The sequence below is a fragment of the Sminthopsis crassicaudata genome, chromosome 1 (genome assembly GCF_048593235.1).
Source record: "Sminthopsis crassicaudata isolate SCR6 chromosome 1, ASM4859323v1, whole genome shotgun sequence".
NCBI classification, from domain to species: Eukaryota; Metazoa; Chordata; class Mammalia; order Dasyuromorphia; family Dasyuridae; genus Sminthopsis; species Sminthopsis crassicaudata.
The window spans coordinates 172,556,351-172,582,158 of NC_133617.1; the positions used below are offsets into that span (position 1 = coordinate 172,556,351).

Below are 25,808 nucleotides of genomic sequence, written 5' to 3' on the forward strand. Positions count from 1 at the left end.
TTTCCTCATTTATAGAATGCGGAAAATCAATTAAAGGAACTCTGAGATCCCTCTATGCTCATATAAGTAATTAGAGTTTCTTCTTTGAGATCTTAGATTAAATTGAGTCTCAGGAAATAACCACATTTCAATCTGAGATCAGATGAGGCAAATATACAGCAATATTTTATTCTTTACAAGGCCTGAACAAAACGTGATATTTACTTCTGGGCCTCGTTCTTGATGACATAACAAATCTCTTGTTTCTAAGAGAGCCTGTCTCTTCTCTCTTCCCCTTCATTATGCTTTGCAGGTCTTTATCCTTATATAGTATGGACTTCTCAATTGTTTAACATTGATTTGGACACAAGCCTGAGTTATTCTAGGCCCTTGCAGATCAAAAAACCAAAACCAAAAAAAAAAAAAAAAAAAAAAAAAAATCCCAAATCCAACAAATCAACAAATTATTTTTAATTCTTTTTTGCTCTAATAACTAAATGTTTATTTATAAATTCAAGACTGTATGAATGAAAACTCATTATTATTTATTATGAATTCAAGATCTCAAGCAACTCTGAGGTTTATACAAGTAACAGGGTTACCTAACTGGCAAATGTCAGAGGCCTGATTCAAATCTGTGATTCCAGGTCTTTCCTCTCTAAGTTATTTCTACTACACTACACTGTTATATGCCATAAAATTAATGTGAATTAGTGACTCTCTCTCTCATATATACACACATACATATGCAGATATATAGACATATACGATATGTTAAAGATGTGGTGCTAATTATCTTTATGAAATTTAAATATTTTCCAAGTGTTCAGTGGAAAGACATAACTTCTTACCTGAAGCTATAGGCAAACTGTCTTCTTCCTACCTCATGCCCCATTTTTCATGAACACAGTTTCCTAGTTGCATATATGTGAGTCTGTGATGAACTGTGATACCCTATAAACACACCCTCTGTGGAAGTTTTAAAAACAAGTTCCTGGATTTGGGGATTTTGCAACATAAGGGCTCTTGGGCTATTTAAAACTAACTCCTTTTCTGAAAACAGTCATGGACATAAAGAAATGTCTTGGCTCCTGAAAATGCAGCCAAGAGGCATTCTTCAGGGGGTTATATCTGATTGTCATTTCAGAAAGGGGCCAGAGAGTAGCCAATGGGGCCAAGAACCAAAAAACCTGCTGTTCTTAAAGTAATTTGGTTTCAAAAAAGCTGAGTCAGGCCAGTGGAGGCCAGCAAGGGTCACCCAGAAAACACCTGGTATTTAGTTTTTTCTTTCTCTTCTGTGACATTGCTTTGTTTCTTAAAACTCCTCATTCTGCCAAACTGCCTTCCTGAAAGACAAAATTCACTTCTCAAAAAAATAATAATAATTAGACTTGGCATTTAGCTTGGATAACATTGAATGCCACTGATACAATTCTGGCAGTCATAAAGCATATCTGACAAGGAACATTGTTGGGATTGGCCAAGTTTCCTGGGTAATAAGGGTCAGTGCTGGCTCATAGTTTTGTGGAACCAGGCCAGACATTGATTGTTCCTTTTGGGTGTTCTGATCATTTGAGTTCAGATTAAATTCACATTAGAACTAAAACATTCTTTAGATTCACCAGATTTTTCCAGCCACAAAAGGTAGAATGGAGTCATGTGATCCTTAACACCCTCTAATCTTTTCAAGTTTTGATCTGATGACCAAGTTGAAGAAATATTCCAAAGTTTTATCTAACTTCCACTGTGTTTCACCATTGATTAGGAACTGTAGATTTTTTCTTTTTAAAGAAAGTAATTCTATCTTCTGGGAGTTTAGATTCTATCAGTTTCACCCTGTAAACAAGTTATAAATCTGAAACTCCCTCATTTTTAGAGGAAAGGAGACTAAGAAAATTGAGTGACTTGCCCATCCTAGGGAGGATGTGAATTCAGGTTTTCTGGATTCCAGAAACAGAACTCTTCTCATTACACTTCCCTGTGGTGATTTTGCTACTGATAATATTTAAACAACAAGCAAATACTACAATTAGTATTCCTTTTTATATATAATGTCTAGCTTTTTTCCAGTTACTTTTTTTTAATAGTTCTGCAGTACTTGTGTCCAATTTCCCTGATATTATATACAGTTTAATCCTCATCACATACATACATATATGATATATATATATATGTCTTATATATGATATAAAACAAAAAAACCGACTTTCAATATCCCTGTTTATCCCTATTTCTCTTCCACATCCTACAGCCCTATTCTCTCCTAAATGATAAAGATGTTTGATAAAGATCTTAGAATCATAGATTTAGAGCCAGGAAGGAACTTAAAAGCTATCAGTTTCTCTATATTTTTATTATTTGAGGCCCAAGACAATGGAATTTTTACCAAGCTGTGGAAAGGAAAGGACAGTATTCTCCCCTTGCTTTAGAAATAGAATGAGAAAGTCCCAACCACTTCCTCTAACTGTGGCACCACAGTAAAAAAGAAAGCATTAGAGAATGAGCTCTAACAATACTAAGACTTCTGAAATAGCTGGAGAAGAAAATTTGTCCATCCTGGAACAAATTAAAAATAAACTGAAGGAAAGGTTCAACTGAATTCCTTGGATAGCAAGGTAAAGCCTATGTACCCCTTTTCAAAATAATGATTTTAAATGCATAAAATAAGATACATAATGTTACAAGAAAAAAGTTATTCAAGTATATAAACAAAAAAAAAAAATTGAGTTCATGAACCAAGTTAAGAACCTTGGTCTTGTGGGAGGAACCCTCAGTAGAAATCCATGTTCTTAGATAGGTTGGGTCCAGGTCCTAAACAAAGCCCATTTTTGACATAGGAAGCAAAGAATGCTGGATGTGAAAGTGTTAAGAATTTTATTTTAAAAAATAATGTCCCCAAATTTGAGTTTGACTCTAAATCATTTAAGGAATTGGAATGAATGACTCTGTTAGTTATAGTGAAATTTATCAAGAGAAAAAGAAGTCTTCATTTTATTTTATTTTGAAATGAATGTTATGGAATATTAAGAAATGTTCTGTAAGAAATGACCAGCAAGATAATTTCAGAGAGGCCTGGAAAGACTTACATGAACTGATGCTGAGTGAAATGAGCAGAACCAAGAGATCATTATACATGGCAACAACAAGACTATATGATGATCAATTCTGATGGACATAGCCCTCTTCAAAATAAGATGAACCAAACCAGCTACACCCAGCGAAAGAACTGTGGGAGATGACTATGAACCACTACATAGAATTTCCAGTCCTTCTAATTTTGTCTGCCTGCATTTTTTATTTCCTTCACAGGCTAATTGTACGCTATTTCAAAGTCTGATTCTTTTTGTACAGCAAAATAACTTGGAGACATGTATACACGTCCTGTATTTAACTTATACTTTAACATATTTAACATGTATTGGTCAACCTGCCATCTGGGAAGAAGTGGGGGGAAGGAGGGTCATTTTATAAAACAGTAGTTTCAGAAAAGTCTTCATTTTAGACTTATCTAAACTGCTTTTTTCAAAAGATCAGGGCCATTCAAACTATCATCAAAATGTCCTTTAAAATCAAAGACAAACGAGATACTGTTAATTAGATGTTTATTTGAAGTTTGTAATAATTAGGATGCTGATTTTAAATGAAATAATTGTGTGTGTGTGTGTGTGTGTGTGTGTGTGTGTGTGTGTGTGTGTGTGTGTGTGTGTGTGTGAGAGAGAGATAGCACTTTTGGGTCTTCTTTTATTATCAATATGAATAACATATTTCTTCCACATTTTTAGGACTTGAGAAACACAACTACTAATGAAATTACTGTAGTTTATACCTCTTTAACTTTTATGACATCCTGTTCCTTGTTTGAGGCCAAGTACCTAATAATGACATGGGTCCTCTGAGGAAAAAATGTTTTTCTAGTGATTTGTGTTACCAAACATTTGATTCTGTTCCATAACACTTTTTTTTTTTTTTTTAACTCAACTCTATACATGCATATCGCTGTCTTGTAAAGACAAAAAGCACAAAGTCTGTCCTTCAAAGAGCTTGCATTCTTCCTTAGGTTACTAAAAAAAAATCTTATCACTAGGACCATTGTTTTATGGGCAGTGCCTTATATCAACAAAATTAAACAAATTACTCAAGAAGAGGAGAGGATTTAAAAGTATGGGAAAACTTGGAACCTGAAATATAGATAGAGGGTCTAGACAAAATTTATTGCTGTATTGGGAGCTGAAGAATTTAACCTTTTTCTGCTTTCTCCTCTTCTGATCTTATTGAAGTCTGGCAAACTAGCTCTTTTTCTTTTCTGTAAATCTCTATTTGCTTGATCAAATCATTGTTCAGTAAAGATCAAACATAAGGGAGAAAACAGTATAGGATCAGTGTCTAAATGCTGTTTCTCACTAAGCCTTCAGAATATTTTCAGAGAAAGGTAAAACATTAATGATTCAATTGAGTACTGCAATTTATACAAGCATGTAGATTATTTCATGCATTTTACTTGGCTGCAGGCAAGCATTTCATTTGGCCTGCAGGTTGAAAGGACAACATCATCTGATCTACATGTTCCTTTGGAAGTAATGTTAAACTTCTAGATGTGGAATAATGATTTAGTCCTACGATCCAAAAGATCTAGAATCTTTATCCATATAGACCGAGCATATAGGAGAATATATATTCTAGGCATGGAGGATACCTTATTATGCAAAGACCTAGAGAAGAATAATAGGGACATATTGTGGATGAGTGGCAAGAAGTAAGTCAGTTTGGCTGGAATGTAGAAAGTGTGAAGCATAATGAAGTTCATTAATCCTGGGAAGGTAATCTGGAACCCATTTGTGCAGGGTTTCACATGCCAAATAGAGGAATAGATACATTTTTTTTTATTATAGCTTTTTATTGACAGAACATATACATGGGTAATTTTTCTTTTGTTCATATCTTTTTTTTTATTATAGCTTTTTATTTACAAGATGTATGCATGGGCAATTTTTCAACATTGACAATTGCAAAACCTTTTGTTCCAACTTTTCCCCTCCTTCCCCCCACCTCTTCCCAGATGGCAGGTTGACCAATACATGTTAAATATGTTAAAGTATAAGTTAAATACAGGACGTATATACATGTCTTCAAGTTATTTTGCTATACAAAAAGAATCAGACTTTGAAATAGACTCACAATTAGCCTGTGAAGGAAATAAAAAATGCAGGCAGACAAAATTAGAGGGACTGGAAATTCTATGTAGTGGTTCCATAGTCATCTCCCACAGTTCTTTTGCTGGGTGTAGCTGGTTCAGTACATTACTGCTCTATTAGAACTGATTTGGTTCATCTTATTTTGAAGAGGGCCATGTCCATCAGAATTGATCATCATATAGTATTGTTGTTGAAGTATATAATGATCTCCTGGTCTGCTCATTTCACTCAGCATCAGTTCATGTAAGTCTTTCCAGGCCTCTCTGAAATCATCCTGCTGGTTATTTCTTACAGAACATTTCTTAATATTCCATAGCATTCATATACCACGATTTATTCAGCCATTCTCAGATTGATGGGCATCCACTCAGTTTCCAGTTTCTGGCCACTACAAAAAGGGCTGCCACAAACATTCTTGCACATATAGGTCCCTTTCCCTTCTTTAAGATCTCTTTAGGATATAAGCCCAGTAGTAACACTGCTGGATCAAAGGGTATACACAGTTTGATAACTTTTTGAACATAGTTCTAAATTGCTCTCCAGAATGGCTGGATGTATTCACAATGAGGAATAGATATTTTATCAAGCAAAGTGAAAAGTTATTAAGTAGGGTAGTGAATAACATAGTCAAGACTTGAATTTTAGGAATGTTACTTTGCCTGCTGTATGGAGGATAGTTTTGGAGAATAGAGAGACTAAAGACCAAATGACCCATTAGAAATCTGTTAAAATATTCCAGAATATTTTAGGTATGAAAGTCTGAATTAAAATAGTGTACACATCAGTAGAGAGAAAGCTGTGAATATACGTAGGATGGTGGAATTAATAAGACTTGGCAACTGTTTGAATGTGGGGCTAAGAAGAAAGATGAGTATAAATTAGAAATTTTAGTGACTTGAAAAATGATGGAACTCCTTGGCAGAAATAAGAGTTTAGCAAGAAGGACTGGCTGTAGGAAAGAGAGTATGATGTATCTTTGATATATTCAATTTGACATGCTTATGGGGCATCTGATTGATGTCCCTGTCTGGACTGAATATCCAGTAGTCTATTGGTGACTTGAACCCAGAAAGTACACTAAGGTTGGATATATATATTTAAGAGTGATCTGCAAAGAAAATGATTAGTCAACCAATGAGAACTAATGAGGTAACCAAAAGAGTATGTCTACATAGAGAAAAGAGGGCCCAGGGGAAAAGCTTGTTTTGGTTACTGAGAAACACAGTAGCAAAACATTCTGACAACATGGGAATCTTCTCTACTTACTGCTTCTAGTTAGGTCTTCCAGAGATACAGCCTTGCCTGGCAGGCTCATTACTAGATGTGCTACAGGAGCAGCATCTGATTAGCTGACATTTGACTTTATTAGGTCTATGGCAGGGCTTAAATTTATTCTTATACATTTGTGGCTATGGCTTTATCTTATATGCCATCAGTGAAGAAAGTGGAAATTAGATGGATGGAATCCTGGATTTCTAAGCCAGGAACATTTATGTTCAGATTCTGCCTCACACAATTATTAGCTAGCTCTGTTGAATCTTAACAAGCCATTTAGCATCTCTATGCCTTACTTTTTTTCATGTATAAAAGGATGAGATCATATTTGATGGCTTCTAAGGTCTCTTCTGTCTCTAAATCTTTTGTTTCTATATTTTCTTAATCCCTGAATCAGAGATCTGAGAGCTCCATGTTTTCATGCCATCTTTTGTCTCTATCTTGGAAGGCTTCTTCCTCCCATCAGCCACCTTGCTAATAAGGAGCTATTCTGGCTTATTTCTTTAACACTGTCTTAAAGGTTCATCATAGGTTTTACCTTCTCCATGAAACTCCCTCTCTCTTCAGGTGGCTTATTGTTGACTTATCATTATGCAAGTTAATTATGATGTATAACACACCCACAAACACATACTAACAGGCTCTAGGAATATATCCAATACAATGTGTATAAGCTTTTCAAAAGCAGAGACTTCTTTCAAACCTCAGAGTTTGCATAAGGTAAATACTTGATAAATGCTTATTTTATTGTGTATCTAGTGTCTTTCTCAAACACCTAGATTTCTCTCCACTGCCTTATGCAGAACTTGTACTAATTCCAGGAAGCACAACTGCTTTGAAAGCTTGCTTCAACTGACTTCCTTTTTGTTATTCACAGTAATACCTCTCATTGTTAAAGAATTTGAGGCTTTTAAAGTGCCTTCCTTGTCATAGCCCTGTGTAGGAAGTTTCTGTTTTTCTTGTTCAGTTGTTTAAGTTATGTTTGACTCTTTATTACCCTGTTTGAGGTTTTCTTGGCAAAGATATTGAAGGGTATGCCATTTCTTTCTTCAACTCATTTTACAGTTGAAAAACTGAAACAAATAGGGTTGTGACTCACCCAAGGCTAATAAGTCTCTGAGGCCAGATTTCTACTCTAAGCAGGCAGATGTGAAGAGTGCATTTCTAGATTTGAGGACAGCCTATACAAAGGCACAGAGCAAATAAAGCATTTCACTTGGGAGGAACACCAAAATGGTCAGTTTGGATAGATCATTGATTGTATTAAGAGAATGAGTAATAAGATTATAATGAATATTGACAATGGAAAATTAGATTAGGGCCATTTAAAATGCAAAAAAAAAAAAAAAAATCCTGCAAAGACGTTTATGCAAAGTGAAGTGAGAAGAACCAGGAAAACACTATATATAGTACCACCAGTATTGTGCAGTGATCAACTGTGAATGACTTAGCTATTCTTAATAATACAATGATCCAAGATAATTCCAAAGTACATAAGATAAAAAATGCTATCCATCTTCAGAGAAAAAATTAGTGGAGTCTGAATGCAGATCAAAGCATTTCTTTAAAAACTGCAAATAATCATTGCATTAATTTTGTGTAGAAGCTTTTCTAGTTTCATAAAATCAGTTTTCTTTTTCATCTTTATTAATTACTTCTATCTTTTTGTTGATTGAATATACATTTCCTAGCAGGATATGATCTACTTCTTCTAATTGTTTTATGTTGTGGAATAAGATATTGATTGGTTTGGCCTAAATTCTGCCAGATTGCTTTCCAGTATTTCTGACAGTTTTTATCAAATAGATAAATAATTCCTAAGTAATTTATATTTAGTTTTTTGGTATATTTGATATAGTTAGTATTCTATTTGGTATATTTAGTATATTAGTATATATTTGGCATATTTAGATTATTATGTTCCACTGTTTGCCATTACATAGAGAGAGAGAAATCATTCTCTATAGATACAGACACACACAAACACACACACACACACACAATCCTATAACCTATTTGTTAGCTCATCTCACAGTGAAATATTTATAGTAGGACTGAAAGTAACTATGAGAAAGACTAGTCAAAATTCAGTTGAATCTCAAGGCTTCTTTGCACAATGATTTTAGGCTATGGAATTTCAAGTTTTTAATCAAAACAGGTTCTCAAGGAATTTTTTTTTGCTTTCCTAGCTGTTAAGCAGATCTTATAAGATAAGTGTTGAAACTGTAAGCCAGTGAGCATACTGATTATGAGAATTTACAAATACATTTATAAAATCAGATTCAGTTCAACTCTTTTCTTTCTCCTTCTCTATCCCTGAAAAGAAAAACATTTCAATAATGTAAAAGAAACCTTACATTCTAGTTTATTTCATAAACTTTCTTCTAATCATCAGTGAAACATTAAAATTCTGATTAATGATGAATGTAGCCTAATGCTAATCACCGATTATCTTTTTTTTTTTTTTTTTAAATGTCTCATTTCTGATTTTTTTCCTTTATCAACATTACAGGAGTTCCTGGATCCATGCCAAATGCATCCTGGGAAGGAAATCTTCGAGCTGTAAAGTGGCATGATATGGAAAGTGAACATGGAGGCTGTCATGGTGATGTCCTTTATTTCATCTTTAGTACACTTTTTCATTAAACATCTCTAACTCAGCATATTTACAATAGAAGTCATTATCATCATACTTAAACCCACCTCTTTCCTAACCTTTCTTATTTCTGTTGCAGGCTCCTTCTTCCCACCATCCTTCCAGTTACCCAGGTTCTCTATCTCAGTCATCCTCACTCTCACCCCACTATACATTTAATTCAGATTTTATCCTTTTTATCTCCTTAACACTTCTCTCATCCAACCATCCCTACTCACAAAGCTACCACCTTAATTCACACCTTCATCATCTTTCATCTAGATTATTGCAACATTCTCCTTAGTTGTTTATCTACCTCCAATCTTCCCTTTCCATTCCATCCTCCACATAGCTAACTGCCAAAGTGATTTTCATATCATAGATCTAATTATCCTACTCAATAAACTACAGTGGTTATCTATTTACTTTAGCGATTCAAATATAAACTTGTCTGTTTGTCATTAAAACTCTTCACAACCTGGCACTACTTTACTTTTTCAAGTTTACTACACAAAACTCTCTTCACACACCCTATGGTTCAGCAAAATTAATCTTCTTACTGTTCCTAATATATAACATTACATCTCCTATCTCTGTGCCTTTGCAATAGCCATTCCCCATACTGAGGACTTGGTTTCTCTTCACCTGCCTCTTTGAGTTCTCAATTTACTAGAAGATATCTCAAACACCACTTCTTCCTATTAAAACCTCAGATTTCTTCTAATCATCAGTATTTTCCTCTGGGTCTATTTGTATATAACTATCTATGTACATATCTCCTCCACCAGAATGTGACTCCTAAAGAGAAGACACTGTTTCACTCTTGTCTTTGTGATCCTAGAAATTTGCACATTGCCTGACACTGTTGGCATTCAATAAATGCATGTTGGTTCCTTGATTGATTATAACAGAGACATTTTATAATATAAAGGAGAATATGTCTGATATGTAATACATGATGTATTACCCACAGTATACATTTTGTATCATCTTAACACTATATAATGAATTATAATTGTAATAGAGACATAAAATAATTAATTAAATAGACTCATTTTCTATGGAAGCAGAGTACATTTTTTGATACATTTACATAGATGAGGTTTGTAGCATAAAATACCAGAATAGGTATTAGAAGAACTAAGTTATCAGTCAAATCTTTTGGACCAATTCATCTATCATTCTATCTAATTCATGGTTTAAAAAGATAGTTCCAAAGTCTTGAAGTCCTAGGAAGATACCAATAAAATACTGCTTTAGAGCATTTTTTTTCCCTTGAATGTGTATGAATGTATATATCTACAGATGATTACAAAATCAGTCAGTTACTTGCTATTTAGATACATAATTCATTTCCTTTTTTTTCCCTACCCCTCATGTTCACTGTAAGTTGTGGGTAGCAGTTAGTATTGGTCACAGATGGAGGGCAGAATAAGAGATTCAGTTCCTCTTTTTTGCACCATACTCTCTGATCCAGAAAGTCTGGAAAAACCCTTCTCCATTCTTATTAATGACTTTTCTTTGTTTTCCTCAGTGATAGGAACCCCCATACCTTCACTTCCTTTGTGGACCTTTCGAATAGGATATGTGCTTTGAAAGATGCTTGTGATCCAGTTTGCACAGGATGGTGTAATGGTGCCTGTGGCACATAGGGTTTCCTTGAAATGAGCTTTGTTTATGGCATTAAGAGAGGGGAAGTTTAAGAATTAGGAACAATGAAGAAAGGGCCATTTTATAACCAATTAAATAGACAGGGAACATCATTACTGTTCTTTTCAGAATATTAATGTTGGACTTCACATGTGTGTGTTTCTTCCTGATATCCTCCATATTCTTTAATTTTCTCAAGTGAAAATCTGACCTTTGCTTCCTAATTTAGTTTTCTTATTCCTGTGATTCATACTACTGGTTCCTTCACCCTACCCTACCCACCCTATTCTCACTTTTTCTTCTTTCCCCTATACCACTTTTATTCAAAACCAGCCTTACCTTCACTTAGTCTCATCTGTTAAGCAACCTCCTACCTGCAACTTCCATTGAAACTCTACTAGTTTGCAGTATTCTCACATCACAAGAACTGTCTGTCCCCAGTAGACACACAGTAGGTTTCTGTTCTCTGCCATAGAGGTTTCATCTTCTTTCTCAACCCTAAGCTGACAGAACAGAAAACACTGTACTACTTGCTGAATAGCACTATTTATTTTTGTTATTCAATCTTTTCAGTTATGTCTTATTCTTTGGGATCCTTTTTGAGGTTTTCTTGGCAGTTCATTTCTCTCCATTTAAAAGTCTTTGCCATTGAATTTCTCTTGCTCTTTTCTATGACCACCTACCATCTCTTTTCTCTGGAACCTTCTTAGGGACTTTATCATCTGCATTAATTTCTTTTTTTTTTTTTTTTTTTTTTTGCTGAGGCAATTGGGGTTAAGTGACTTGCCCAGGGTCACACAGCTAGGAAGTGTTAAGTGTCTGAGATCAGATTTGAACTCAGGTTCACTTGACTTCAGGGCTGATTCTCTATCTACTGTACCACCAAACTGCCCCTGCATTAATTTCTTAGTTCACACTCTGTCCTCAAAGTCCATCACTTTTCTTCACTCTACCAAGTACTACTCAGGATTGTACTCTAAAACCTCAAACTCCCTTGTCACAGACTAAAATCTCCTCACATTTCCTTTTCTCCCATATACCCAGAGCATAGTCTATATAATAATACACTTCTATAATCCAATTTTTTCCAAGTTCACGAAAGCTATTCTTTTTTTTTTTTTCCCCCCCTGAGGCTGGGGTTAAGTGACTTGCCCAGGGTCACATAGCTAGGAAGTGTTAAGTGTCTGAGACCAGATTTGAACTGGGGTCCTCCTGAATTCAGAGCTGGTACTCTATCCAGTGCACCACCTAGCTGCCCCTGAAATCTATTAATTCATTTTTGAATATTTCTTACTCTGTACACAGCCTGGATCACAATGGTCAGCCTCTTCACTGTTGCTCATGTAACCCTCTAGATTACCCTGCCTTCAACTTTTGGTTAAACTAGCTTCCCTGGTCAGTGTATTTCTGGATAAAATCTACAAATCCATTCAGAGCTGCCATTACCTCCAAAAGAGATCTCATTGCTTTTCAGCAGCTCCTTTGTAAGATTTTTCTTGTTTCCTCAGTGTATTTCTCCAGGCAATCATTGAACAAGTATTTATTATGTACCACCTTCTATAAAAATGCGCTGCAAAAGGAAATAGTAAACTGCGCCAGTATCTTTGCCAAGAAAACTCCCAAAGAGGTCATAAATATTGGATATGACAGAAAAAAATGACAGTATTATGCTAGGTGCTGGGGATAGGAGTATAATTAATAGTAAGAATAATCATATTTGTCACTTATATAGCACTTACAATGTGCCAGGCACCTTACTAATGCTTTGCAAATATTAGCTCATTTGATCCTTAAAACCACCCTGGGAAGTATTATTATTATTATTCCCATTTTATAGTTGAAAAAACTAAAGCAAATAGAAATAAGTGACTTGCTCGGGATCATACAGTTAGTAAACGTCTCAGGAGAGATGTGAACTCTGTCTATACTGAGTTTGGTACTATATCTACAATGTCACCAACTGCCTTAATGAATGATGGAATCTCCACTTGAAAGGAGCATACATTCTAATGGAAGACATAGCTAGTGACTGTATGTAAACATATATACATACATACATATATATGTATATAATATGAAGTGAATAAACAACAAAATGAAAAGAAGTTATGTACAGGGTAGTTTGGGAGGGAGAGCTCTAATAGTTGAAGAGACCAGGAATGGCTTCAGGTGGTTGATCATGCTTTAATCTGTGTCTTAAAAGAAGAAGAGAGAATTCTTTGAAGCAAAAAGTTCAAGAAGTCGTTGCCTTTGAAACCAGGGGGACAGCTGGTGCAAAGGCACAAGACATCAGACAGTGTATCTTTCATGTAAAACATAGAAAAGGCCAATTTGCCTCAATTACAGGAAGTAGTGTGATGGCCAATGGGATAAAATTATTATTGGCTTTAAAAGAAAACCAAGGGAATTTATGTTTGATCCTGTTAGCATGGGTTACTAAGTAGGTGAGTGATTCAGACTAATGTTTCAGAAAAATCACTTTGGCAAATGTGGAACATGTACTAGTGTGGGAAGAATATTCTCTGCTTTTACATACGATATACCCCTTTTCCTTACTAAGGCTATCAAGTATCTATTATACCAATCATATCCCCCCTCATCCATTCTGGAATGTTGACCCTTCTTCTAACCTCTACTTTCTCCCCCACTGAGGCCCCCTTCCCTCTCCCTTCAAATTTGCTCAGGTATTTTTATCTTTAGTCTCTTTATGAAACCCAGCCATTACTCTATTATTCTTCAAGCTGCCTTCTTATTTGTTCTTTCCCATTTACCACCAAACTCCTAACACATGTTCTTACTGCTTCCTTTTTTTTTTTTTTGTAGCCAATTCATTCCTCTCAAATATAACTTTAATCCCCATTACTTTACTACATTCCTATTTACTTCTCAATTGCCCAAATCAATGGCCTTTTCTCAATATTCATTATTAATATTATTGTTAATTAATCTCTATAATATTTGATACCCCTGTTCATTCCCTTTATTGAGATTCTCTCCTTTCTTAATTTCTCTCTAGCTGTGCATCCTCTGTCCCTTTTGCTAGCTTCTTATTTTTCATTCTAATTGTGAATCACACAAATCAACTTTTAGTCCATGTTCTTTTCTTCTTATACCTTTAACTATGACTTTAATGAGTGTAATTCCTAAAGTCATATATCCAACCTTTCCTTTCATTTCCATTCTTCAGACATCCTACTTGGCACTTATCATTTCCAGCTTTGATTATTGTAAGGGAATTCTTAGTCTTTCCCATTGTATAGCCCTGTCAAACTAATTTTCTAAAAATCCTACTTTCCAAAATTCTCTTGCTCAGAAACTGTCAATAGCTACAGAATAAAATCAGGTTCCTTAGTCTGGGATTGAAGGCTCTTTACAATCTAGATTCAACTTGCGTTTTCATTTACTATTTTACACAACTACAATGCTCCAAAAATTCTAGTACACTGTAGTTATATAGCCTTGGATAAATCACTCGCTCTAAGTTTAAATTTTTTTTCCTGCAAATTAAAAGTATTAGACCCAAGGATCCATAAGAACAATAGTAGTAGCTGACATTTATAAAACATATTAATTATATATTGTTTCAAGTTACTTCCAGATATTAAATCCTAATGTACTTTTTTTTTGCTTTATAACTCTATTTACATTATTCCCTCTGGCTTTTTACTCATGTCTTTCCCATACTACCTGTTATGGATACAACCTGCTAGTGGTTGTTGGGGATCTACTTCTGACCAGCAAAATAGATCCCTTTATGTGAGAACTACCCATTAATCCATTAATACTACCCATTAAGAAGATCACTTCCTCCAATTCAATTTTGGTGATCACAGTAATCTATGGTGATTTCTTTCTACACTCTTAGGCACTTATAGTAAGTGCCACTCCAATGCCATTAGACATATCATTACCCTGGCTTGCATTATATTACCTAATTTTAAATGTGCAAACCATATCTTTTCTATGATTGTAATCTCCCCATGGACACAGCTCATAATGTTGTTCTTCTGTTGTGTTTGCACCATACCTTAACCAATGCTAGGCACAAAGTGGGCAAGGAACAAAAATATGTTTCTATAGATCAAAAGCACACCTCCATCTGAACAAGTGTTCAGTTTCTAAACTTTTTTTCTTGCTTTCTCTTCATTTACAGGTCATTACGTACGTGAAATTTGCATCTTTGGAAATGGTGACTTAAAGTGGTTATATGACTCCCCAAATATGTTCGCTAACAAGTTTGAACTAAAAACATATCCACTTACTTTAGAATGCCTGGAGCTGAGGCTTAGAGAAAGAGCCTTAAACCAAAGTGAAACTCCAGTACAATCAAGCTGGTATCTTTGATCTTCCTTGATTCCAGGATTCAAGGGAGTCAAGATGGGAACAAAAGCTTAATTAATGACTTTCAGTTTTGAGAGGAGCTCTTCATTTCCTTAAAGATTTGTTTTTTATCAGTCACAGCTTTCAAGGATTAGCTCTAAGATGACACTTTTGGCCACCCAAGATGAAACATTGACCAAAGCAGAAGCTGCATTCCAAGTAATGAGCATGGATTGATTGGATACCTGTGACTTGACACCTGTGACTTTTTTCATTCTACAAATTTCAACTATTGATATATTATAGACACAATAATTGGGCCATTTTATTTAATTTTCTTGTTATATCTACACATCAGATATCCAGAGCATGCTGAAATATAAAGAAGAAAGCCTACATTTTTGTTGCTGTGCTATGACAAAGCAGAATGAGTTCACCCCCAAGAAAGAATTATTTCTGACTTATAACAGTGCCACGTCTCCAGCAAAGTATAGAGCAAGACTTGAAACACTGAATGATGGTCTACTTCATTGGAAAAAAAAAGTCTGTGAATACTGTGTGATTTCTCCATTACAAATTCCAGGTTTTTCTGTGAACAAGGAGTTGTGATGTCAGCTTAGATATTTGCTGGAAGAAGTTATGAAATGAAGAAAATTTCAACTTTATTGAAGCATGGATAGGAAGACAATTGCACTTTTACATGTTTATAGAATTTGAAAAGGAGTAACTTCTTAAGTGCTGCTTGAACTCTCTGTGGTATCTGAGCTAATCACTACATGTTTATGTGATTATTTCTATGCTTTTTAAAAAATAACATCCCAGAGAGTAGATTGTACTCTGTCTAGCAGAGCTTTACCTTGAGCCAGTATAAAATAGCTTTGTCATGTGTTGTCAACTATAGGAATATAAAACAGTACAGATTTTTTTCCCCCATTCTTCTTTCTATCTTCCTTATAATAAAGCAAAACAAGCAATTCTAGACATTCATTCACAGGAAGAAGATTCTAAGAACCTTAAAATCAATGGAGGCAGTTACCTCAGCACTAGGAAATATAGAGGTTCTAGAGAACCTCATTTTTTTAGCATTATACAGTCAGGGTTTAAGATACCCATACCTGAGTTTTCCAGAATTGCTGTCAAATCTTGGAAGCTTTAGATTAGGAAACCAGTTTGAGAGCAAGAACAGAAGGGAGTACATAAGGAAATTGGACAACCACCTTGAGAGGAAATATTACAGGTTCTTCAGTAACTGGTTCCTCCTGTTAAAACATTCCATTCATTTCTGAAGTTGGAACCTATTCAGAAGAAAAGTAGAATTTGGGACAACTTTTTTTTTTTTTCTTTAGAGGAAAAGTCAATCACACTGTCATCTTAAGCCATTTTACTGTGATCAAAAGAATGTGTTCCCACTATGAAAAAAAGCCAGCCTCTTCAGTAACATTTGATTGAAGTCTATGTTGTCATCCTGTCAATACTTTGGATTGCTACATTTTTTTCTGATTAAAATTCTTACTAGAGAACTAGTAGTATATATTTAGATGGGAAAATAGTATTTTTTCATCTGTAATTTGTGCTTATTTAAAATTATATCTGTGTCACATTTAACGGGACCAACTTTGCCAAAGGGAAAAGTATGACTTTTCCTGTTAAAGAATAAACTGTGATCAATTGGTAAGTAAAAACCAACCAAATTGCAATCAATGATGTCAGAAAATAGATTCTGAAGGTCTAAATGAATAAGCTGGAAACAAAAGACTGTTTTATACACTGGAATTTGCCAGGAGAAATCTTTCAGGAATAGATGTTTACACTTCAGCTAGAGCTCTCCTACACACTTTTCAAGAAGAACAGGTTAGAGGGGAGTCTTAGACTGACAGATGATCACTGGCCTGCTTGGCATGACCTTAAACTACTGATTATGTTTTTGTTTTGGATGACTTTTGTGTTATATTTTCATTTAAATAAATTAATATATTGTTTTCCACTTTTATAGGACAATGTATAGAGTTGCTGGTGTTGTTAATTGACTCATTGGTTAAAATCCTTTGAGAAAGGTCACTATATGAAGGCAGTTCTCATATAAAAATCCATTGATGGAAAGAAGGGAATTGAAAGAAAATGAGAACTTTCTTTAATTTTCTGGGAATAAGTCAAAGCAAAACAGTAGTGTCAAATTCATGCATAAAGAAGTAGGATTAGACTTCTTTATACAACCAGTATTGGTTGTATAACCATATATGCTTTATACATATACTAACCATATACAAGCATCCCTGAGAGTTGTATATTGATTTAGAAAACCTCATATTAACATTATCTCTTGTATATTTATTTTGTTAAATATTTCCTAATTACTTTTGAATCTAGTTCAGGCTACAAAGGTGCCATTCTTTTTGACATCTCTGGCCTAAAAACAAAACAAAAAATGGACCAATCATATGGCAAGAATAAGGGATCCTTATAGGATAGTTGAGTCTATGTGATCCATTAGAATTCATATACTGTCAAGAGAACATGAATGTTCCCAGCACACTGAATGGACCTCATATCAAATTTAAGGGTGGATATAAAGTATACTTACACAGAATGGGGGGGAAAGTAAAATGATGGGTTCAGACCTCATATCAATTTTAAGGGTGTTCATAAATATAATTATACAGAACAGGGGGAAGAGTGAAATGATGGGTTTCAGTCTTCATTATTAGAGAGAATTAACCACATAGAACTTAGGCAGCCAGGTGGCAAAGTGCATAGAGCACAATGGACCTAAAATCAGGAAGACCTGAGTCCAAATCCAGCCTCTGCTACTTACTAGCTGTGTGACCCTGGGCAATTCACTTAACCTCAGTTTCCTCATCTGCAAAATAAGGATTATGATAGCATCTATTGTTCACATAGTTATGAAAATAAAATGAGATAATATTTGTAAAATGCTTTTCAAACTTTAACCAGTGGTATATTATAATTCCAACCAATTTAAAATTTTTCATTGTGAGCATTTACATCTCAGAAATCAATATGGAGGACTGATTTGTTTTGTTGATTGTCTAGATTTTTTTAAAGTGATGGATAAAATGATAATGCAAATTAAACTTTAAAATGCGTCCTATCTTCATTTTTTTCTTCTGCACTTTGGTTGTTAAACTTTTACCAGCACACTCCTATTTAAAGTGCCCCATAAATGCTTGCTAATAATTATTATTACTGATTCCTTACAGTCCCAACTACTTCAAAATTATCTTAAGAATCTTCCAATCAATCTAGGTATCATTAGGTACTGGGGATTTTTTGGTTTTATTTTAATCAGTGATTATAGCTGAAAATTACCAACCTTCTAATGAATAAAGTTCCAAGTCCTCAGATTTCAGATACCATATGTTACTGAGTCTTTATTTAAAACTTTTCTACTTTAAGAGAATCTTACAGCATGGGTTCTGTTACTCTAGACTTTTGATAAACATATTCAAAAGCATTATGCAGTAGTAGTCATTAATTTGATTATGGGTCCAGATTTACAAAATGGGATAGTAGAAAAGATCCAGATAAATAAATGAAACATATTTGAAGCCACCTAACTATAGTGGGCCAAGGTTATTAGTGTTGTGACAACAAAATGAGATATTTATAAAGTGCTTTTCAAACTTTAATCAATAGTATGCTGGAGCTGGCTCTAACCAGTTTAAAATGAACATTTACATATTAGAAATCAATAAATACTAACAAAATGCGATTGATTTATGGTTTCGTTGATTGTTTAGAATTTTTTTTAAGTGATGGACAAAATATTAATAATGTAGATTAAATTTAAAAATGTGTCCTGTCTACATTTATTTCCCTTCAGAAATCTGTTTCTTAAATATTTAACAGCATACCCTGAAACATTTATTAATATATAGATGTCAGAGGGCATAGGTAAGATTTACTAACAAATGACTTACCCAAAATTCCACAGCCATTTAGTGTCCTGCCAGCATGTGAAGCCTTCTTCCCCTTCCCTCTCTGCCTACATAAGCTATCACAGCCTTACCTAACAGATGTTCTTAAAAGCATTTTTTTCCTTTCCTTTTGGACCTCCCAAGATATTTTGGGGTTTACTGGCTAGATTTCTTTCTTAAGATCCATACCTTAAACCAAACCAATCTGATTCTCACTGGTCATCAAAAGATCCTATGCCAAGCCCTAATTGGTTATTGTTTGAGTCCTGATTAACTCATATTGAATATAAATAGCTGTCATTTCTGTTTTGGCCAGAAACCCTGAGAGCCTTTCCTTCCCAGATTTATTTATTTATTTATTTGGATTTTTTTTTTTTTTTTTTTTTTTTTCCTTTTGGAGTAGCTGAAAAAAAGAAATTCTTTGTCTCAACTGCTACCACACCTTAATTACTGAATGGGTGCGGTCTAGCTTAAAAAAGGTCAAGGTCTCCTGTTGCATTCAAGGCCATTTCCAGTTCTTATGATCTATATCTTGTCACTGGACTCAAATAACTCTGGAGGAGAAAGTAAGACAAGTGACCTTCACTGCCCTCCCTCACTTCAATCCAGTTCCCTTGTGTGTCATGGATAACATCACCTCCCATGGTCCTCTTCTAGAACAAAGGACAAACAGCAACAGATTTAAGGTTTAAGTACCACAGGATCCAGGAATGGTTTTTGAAAAAATGGTAAAGAAATAGGGGTTAGGTAAACCAACCTTTGGGAAATAGAGGCTTCAAAATTTAAAAGAAAAAAATCATCTTTCAGTCATTTCACTTGGCTCTTTGTGTCCCCATTGGGCTTTTCTGAGCAAAGATAGAGGAGTGGCTTGCCATTTCCTTCTTCAGGCCTTTTTTCAGATGAGGAACTGGGGTAAATGGTTAAACAATTTACTGGCTCAGGGTTATACAGCTAGTGTCTGAGGCTCTGTTTGAAATGGAGATGAGTTTTCCTGAATCTAGGTCTTAGCAGTCTGTCCACTACATTGCCTAGCTGTTACAAAAGGAATTGCAAACTACTCTTTGCCAAGAAAACCCCAAATGGTCACAAAGAGTAGAATATGACTGGAAAAAAAATGGCTGAACAAAACGAATGACCTTTTAAATAATTTAGTTTTTTAATAATGTCATATAGATTGATAATTTATGTCTGGATTAAAATCATTATGCTTGAATATATAAAAGGTGTATGCATCTAGTGTTTTCTAAGATGACAAATTAAAAAGGTGCTAGCCTCTGTTGATGGAAGAAGTTATTTTGTTGAATTTCCCATATCAGCAAAATCATAGGTCCAGTCTCTATTACTGTCCCAGGCGATGCCATACTCAGTATTATAAATAACACAAAAATTAATATTAGTGCCTTTGAATTCCCATCTTTTAACATATAAAAATTAAATACGAACAGGTTAAATATTTCAGTTAAAGCAGGGGTTCTTAATATGAAAGCATGAACTTCTTTAAAAATTGCTAATCAATATAATTAGCTTCATTTATAATCCTATGTATTTTATTTTATGCTTTTAAAAACACTGTGATGATGGAATTTATCAGACTTCCAAAGGAGTCCTCAATACAAAAAGATTAAGAAAGATTGAGTTAAACCAATATTTAGATGCTTTTGGTAAATTCATTTTCCCTAAGTACTCCTTCATTCTATTCCTTACTCAAACCTTCCATGGTTTCTTATTTCCTGTACTATGAAAAGCTCAGGCTATCTGATTGACTTTCAAGATAGCCATGCATGACTTTCAAATTCATTTTTGTCATCATCAGTACCTTGCTTCAACAGTACCTTCATCATGTTATATTTAAGTTTTATCTCCATGCCATCTTTCTTGTAGATCCTCCTTCACAGAATCACCTCTCTTTCCCTTTGCTTAATCAAACTATTCTTTAAGTCTCAGATCAAATTCATTTTCCAAGCTCTTATGACCCCCATTTATCTTATTTCAGTTTTTTATTTAACAGAGCTAGGAATATATAATACTAAGAGTCTGCATCACATAATTTACTACTTAACTATATCCTATCTTATTTTACTGTTATTTCAAGCATATTAGACTTGTCACCCAATAGATACCAAATTCTTTGCTACTCTGCTACTCATCTCTTGTGAGAATTAGGATAATTTACTTCACTGTGTCTCAGTTCCCTCCTCTATAAAAAAGAACTATTTTCCAATCACAGAGGATTATTTGTAAAGATCTAATAAGATATATAAACAACTCTGAATTTTAGTAGTGTATTAATGTCTTATGTTACCCTGGCCAAGTTGTTTAATCTATCATTGCTTTAGGCAGCTCTCAGACTTTAAACTGCAGAGAAGGTATCAACCTATATTAGCTATAAATGTCAGTTGAGTGAGATAAAAAACAGCATAATTCCCCTTGCATCTTTCTGATAGTCAACAGAATAATGAGAGAAGCTGGACATTGGATCCCAGCTGGTCACTGTTTTTACAATATCAGAGCTATAATGGTTCTCAAGCTTTTTTGTTTAATTTTGATTTCAATCAAATAAGTTATATTTTAGTAGGCTTTACAAAAGAAATATGCCTTAGAAAAATAATATTTCTTTGGAAAATGAATAGATGTCCATCAAATGGGGAATGGCTGAATAAATTATGATATGTGAAAGTAATGGCATATTATTATTCTTTAAATGATCCAACCATTCTGGAAAGCAGTCTGGAACTATACTCTGTCAAACCATGCATACCCTTTGATCCAGCAAGGTCTCTACTACATCTGTGTCCCAAGGAAATCATAAAGAAAGGAAAAGGACCCACATTCATTTATTGAGGCCCTGACTGAAGGCCTGAATTGATTTGGTTGATTTCAATCAAATAAATTGTATTTTTATTAGGCTTTACAAAAGAAACATGCCTTAGAAAAATAATATTCAAGGCCCAGACTCATAATATATCTAAATAATGACTCTATAAATCTCAAACAGCAGGTCACCTTGCTATCTTGAAGTTTTATCTTGGTGGCTTGTACCTTCTATAGAATTTTATCTGAGACTTCCAAACTTATAACCAGGAAACTAGATTAATCCATTTTTCCAAACTACTTTAACTCTCTAACCTTCCTCAATAAAGGAATTATGAATTGGATATAGAGAATTTTTAGCTAACTCTACTTTTGGGAGTCAGTCTCCCAAAAGTAAAATACTTGTAAATTAACAGTCAAGAACTATAATCCTTAATGCTCATTTAGAGTTCATTTAAGGAAGTCCCTGTTGCTGCAAACTGCTGCTCTACTATAATATTCCCATTCCAATCTTCCTATCCACATGAAACTTAAGGAAAGGAAGAATGGAGCAGGCTGCCTTTTGACTAGGGAGCAGCCCTAGGTGAGGCACCTACCTCATAGGATCTCAGAACTTAACTAGATCTCTCATCCATTCCCACACACTCTATGTCCACTCTACAACAAACAAGAGACAGTGATTCTGCCTAGCCATAAGAAAGGTGAATAGAGGAAGGAATCAAGCTAGAGAGACAGCAAAAAGTCTAAAGACAAAAGAACAAAGCCTTGACCCAAGTGAGGTCAACAAAGAATACTCAGGGCAAGGAACAAGGCTAGCCTATCCTATATTCCCCTAACATGAATGTGCTGAAATGGACTTGCAGACCAGCTTTGAAGGTCTATCTACCAGCAAAAGGGGAAGGGCCAGAAATGGAGAAGTAAAAAAAAAAAGACAATCATCAATGAATTCAACAATAACAACAAAAACCTGCCCAAATAAAAGCCTGATGGCAAAAGTTGATAAATCAGCAAAAAGGATCTTAAAACCAGAAAGAAAAATGAAGCAACAAATGTTTTGAACAAATATTTATACAAAAGAAAGTGAACCAATGCTTGATGACATAGAAAATCCTAAATTCAGAATGTTGGGGGGGATGTGGGAAAACAGGGACACTGATACATTGTTGGTGGAATTGTTAATACATCCAGCCATTCTGGAGAGCAATTTGGAACTATGCTCAAAAGGTTATCAAACTGTGTGTACCCTTTGATCTAGCAGTGTTATTACTGGGCTTATATTCCAAAGAGATTTTAAAGTAGGGAAAGGGACCTGTAAATGCAAGAATGTTTGTGGCAGCCATCTTTGTAGTGGCCAGAAACTGGAAACTGACTAGATGCCCATCAATTGGAGAATGGCTGAATAAATTGTGGTATATGAATATTGTGGAATATTAATGTTCTGTAAGAAATAACCAGCAGGATGATTTCAGAAAGGCCTGGAGAAACTTACATAAACAGATGCTGAGTGAAATGAGCAGGACCAGGAGATCATTATATATTTCAACAACAATATCATATGATGATCAATTCTGATGGACATCAGAATCTTAAACATCTTCAACAATGAGATGAACAAAATCAGTTCCAATAGAGCAGTAATGAACTGAACTAGTTACACCCAGCAAAAGACCTCTGGGAGATGACTATGAACCACTACATAGAATTCCCAATCCCTCTAATTTTGTCCGCCTGCATTTTGGATTTCCTTCACAGGCTAATTGTACACTATTTCAAAGTCTGATTCTTTTTGTACAGCAAAATAACTTTTGGACATGTTACATATATTGTATTTAATTTATACTTTAATATATGTAACGTATTGGTCAACCTGCCATCTGGGGGAGGAGAGTGGGGGGGAAGGAGAGGAAAAATTGGAACAAAAGGCTTGGCAATTGTCAGTGCTGTAAAATTACCCATGCATATATCTTGTAAATAAAAACCTATAATAATAATAATAAAAAAAAGAAATATAAAATCCTAGGGATTCCCAAGATTGAATGAACAAGAAGAAGAAACTATACAATAATTCAAAAGAGAAATTAAATTCATAAGAGAAAAAAAATAATAAATGAATTTAGGTCAGAACTTAGAGCTCTCAATGCAGAATTTTAAAATATAGTCAGGAGATTAGGGGGTGGGAATGAATCTATGATGGAGAATTTCTTTTAAAAGTGAGAGATTAATAGATTATAATGAGAAACAATGGACAATTTTTAAATGCCTGAATTCTATATAAACCAAAGTGTCTGACCTTGAAGATAGAATATTCAAATAACTTCAGAATCATAAATCTTCCAAAAGATCATAAATTTAAAAAATAAAAAAATCTGAATATAATGATGTAGGCAATAATAAAAGAAAATTGCCCAGGACTTTTGATTACAGAGCCAGATCAAGAGAGAGAATCTACAAAAATAGCACCAGAAAGACAAAAACACATTTCAAACTCTAAGGCACATAATTGTTAAACAATAATTTCAGTGTAAAAATTGTAAGCAGCCAGAAGGAAAATCTTCAAATTTGAAGGAAAAGAAATTAAAATTTCACAAGATTATTCCATAAACTATGTGAAATTGCGGAAAGCAATGGAATAGTATATTACAAAAGAAATGAAATTCTGAGGGCTGCTAGAAAGAAAGAAAAGTGATTAAGCAAAAGTAACTTTACATAGCAACTAAATTCAACAATCAGTGCCACATTCTACACCCATAATTCCCTCAATACACACATACTTTGAAGGAAAGGAAAAGGGTGCATTTCTCTATCTTTTCTTTAGGAACAAGATTGGTGATTGTAATTATTCCATATTTGGCTTTATTTTACTGTTCTATTTATATTATAGAAATAAGTGTTGTTTACAAGAACAAACCCCAAAGTATGAAAAAGTTTTGAAAAAAATTATTATTAAGATATTTGATAGAGGAGGACAAACTAGAAAGGAGGTTTGGCTTTGTCTGGAAAGTTTACACCATATAAGATTTTGATTAAGGGTAACTACACATGGATCACACATACACAGTTTAGCAACCTTGCTAGAGAGGACAACCTGTAAACACTATAGATTGAGAGTGGTATCCATAAATGCAAACTTTCAAAGGGAGATCATTAAAATAATTTGAATCAAATCCATCTTCCTTACTACCTATTCTTGTATAGATCTGGATAGAATTCCTTTAAGCATTTTCCACAAAGCAAGGGATTGGGCCCGCTAGAAAAACAAGACTATATGACTGTTGTACTATATGAGTGTGGGGTACCTCATCTGTAAGAGTGAGAGAGCTGTGCCCCTCAGTCAAATCCCCTGACTTACTCAGGTAGGCAAGAGTCAAATGTGCTGTGGAAAGAATCTAAAAAATATGAAGGATAATGACTTCCTCATAAGATGTGAGTTCTCTTTGGAAGATAGCAAGAAATTGGTCAGAGTTGAAAAAGCTGCTTTGTTATGGTCAGTGATAAATCTATATGTGTGTGTGTTTTTAAAGAACATATCTTAGAGAATATGTCTTGTTTAATTATGTGCATATTGGTATGTCTATATGTGAAATTTTTTGAGACACTATCATGAAATAACAGTATGATATATAATAGATTTGGAGTTATCCTGATCTCTATCTTGCTTCTGGACCCAGAAGACTCTGGAAAAGAAAGTGAGACTGGTGATTTTGCACAGCCCTCCCTCCCTTAAAATGTCATGACATCACCTCCTAATGTCATGTTCTTCTTCAAGAATGAAGGACAAATAACAACAATGTCCCTCTATGAAAAATAGTGCTTTGCAAATCTTGAAGCACTACACATATAAATGTTAGCTATCATCATTTGGAGTTTAGGAATACAAGACCCTCCCCTGCCACTTAATACTATGTAGGAAAGTCTCTCAACTTCCCTCAGCCTCAAGTTTTTCATCTATAAATTCATGATAATAATACTATTCTGGTTAAGCTTTTACTATTCCCAACCTGACCTGGGTTT

At 34.4% G+C, this 25,808-nt stretch overlaps 1 protein-coding gene across 4 annotated transcripts in view; it reads left to right on the top strand.

Moving 5' to 3' along the window:
- LOC141544804 (N-acetyllactosaminide beta-1,6-N-acetylglucosaminyl-transferase-like) overlaps positions 1-18,155 on the top strand; it is a 176,407-nt gene extending 158,252 nt beyond the window's left edge. For all 4 annotated transcript variants that reach the window (XM_074271381.1, XM_074271372.1, XM_074271391.1 and 1 more), the window contains 2 exons: positions 8,959-9,051; positions 14,885-18,155. In XM_074271381.1, coding sequence (XP_074127482.1) covers positions 8,959-9,051; positions 14,885-15,075 — 284 coding nt within the window. In that variant the 3' untranslated portion in view covers positions 15,076-18,155. The remainder of the gene's footprint in view (positions 1-8,958; positions 9,052-14,884) is intronic.
- The last annotated feature ends 7,653 nt before the right edge of the window (positions 18,156-25,808 follow it).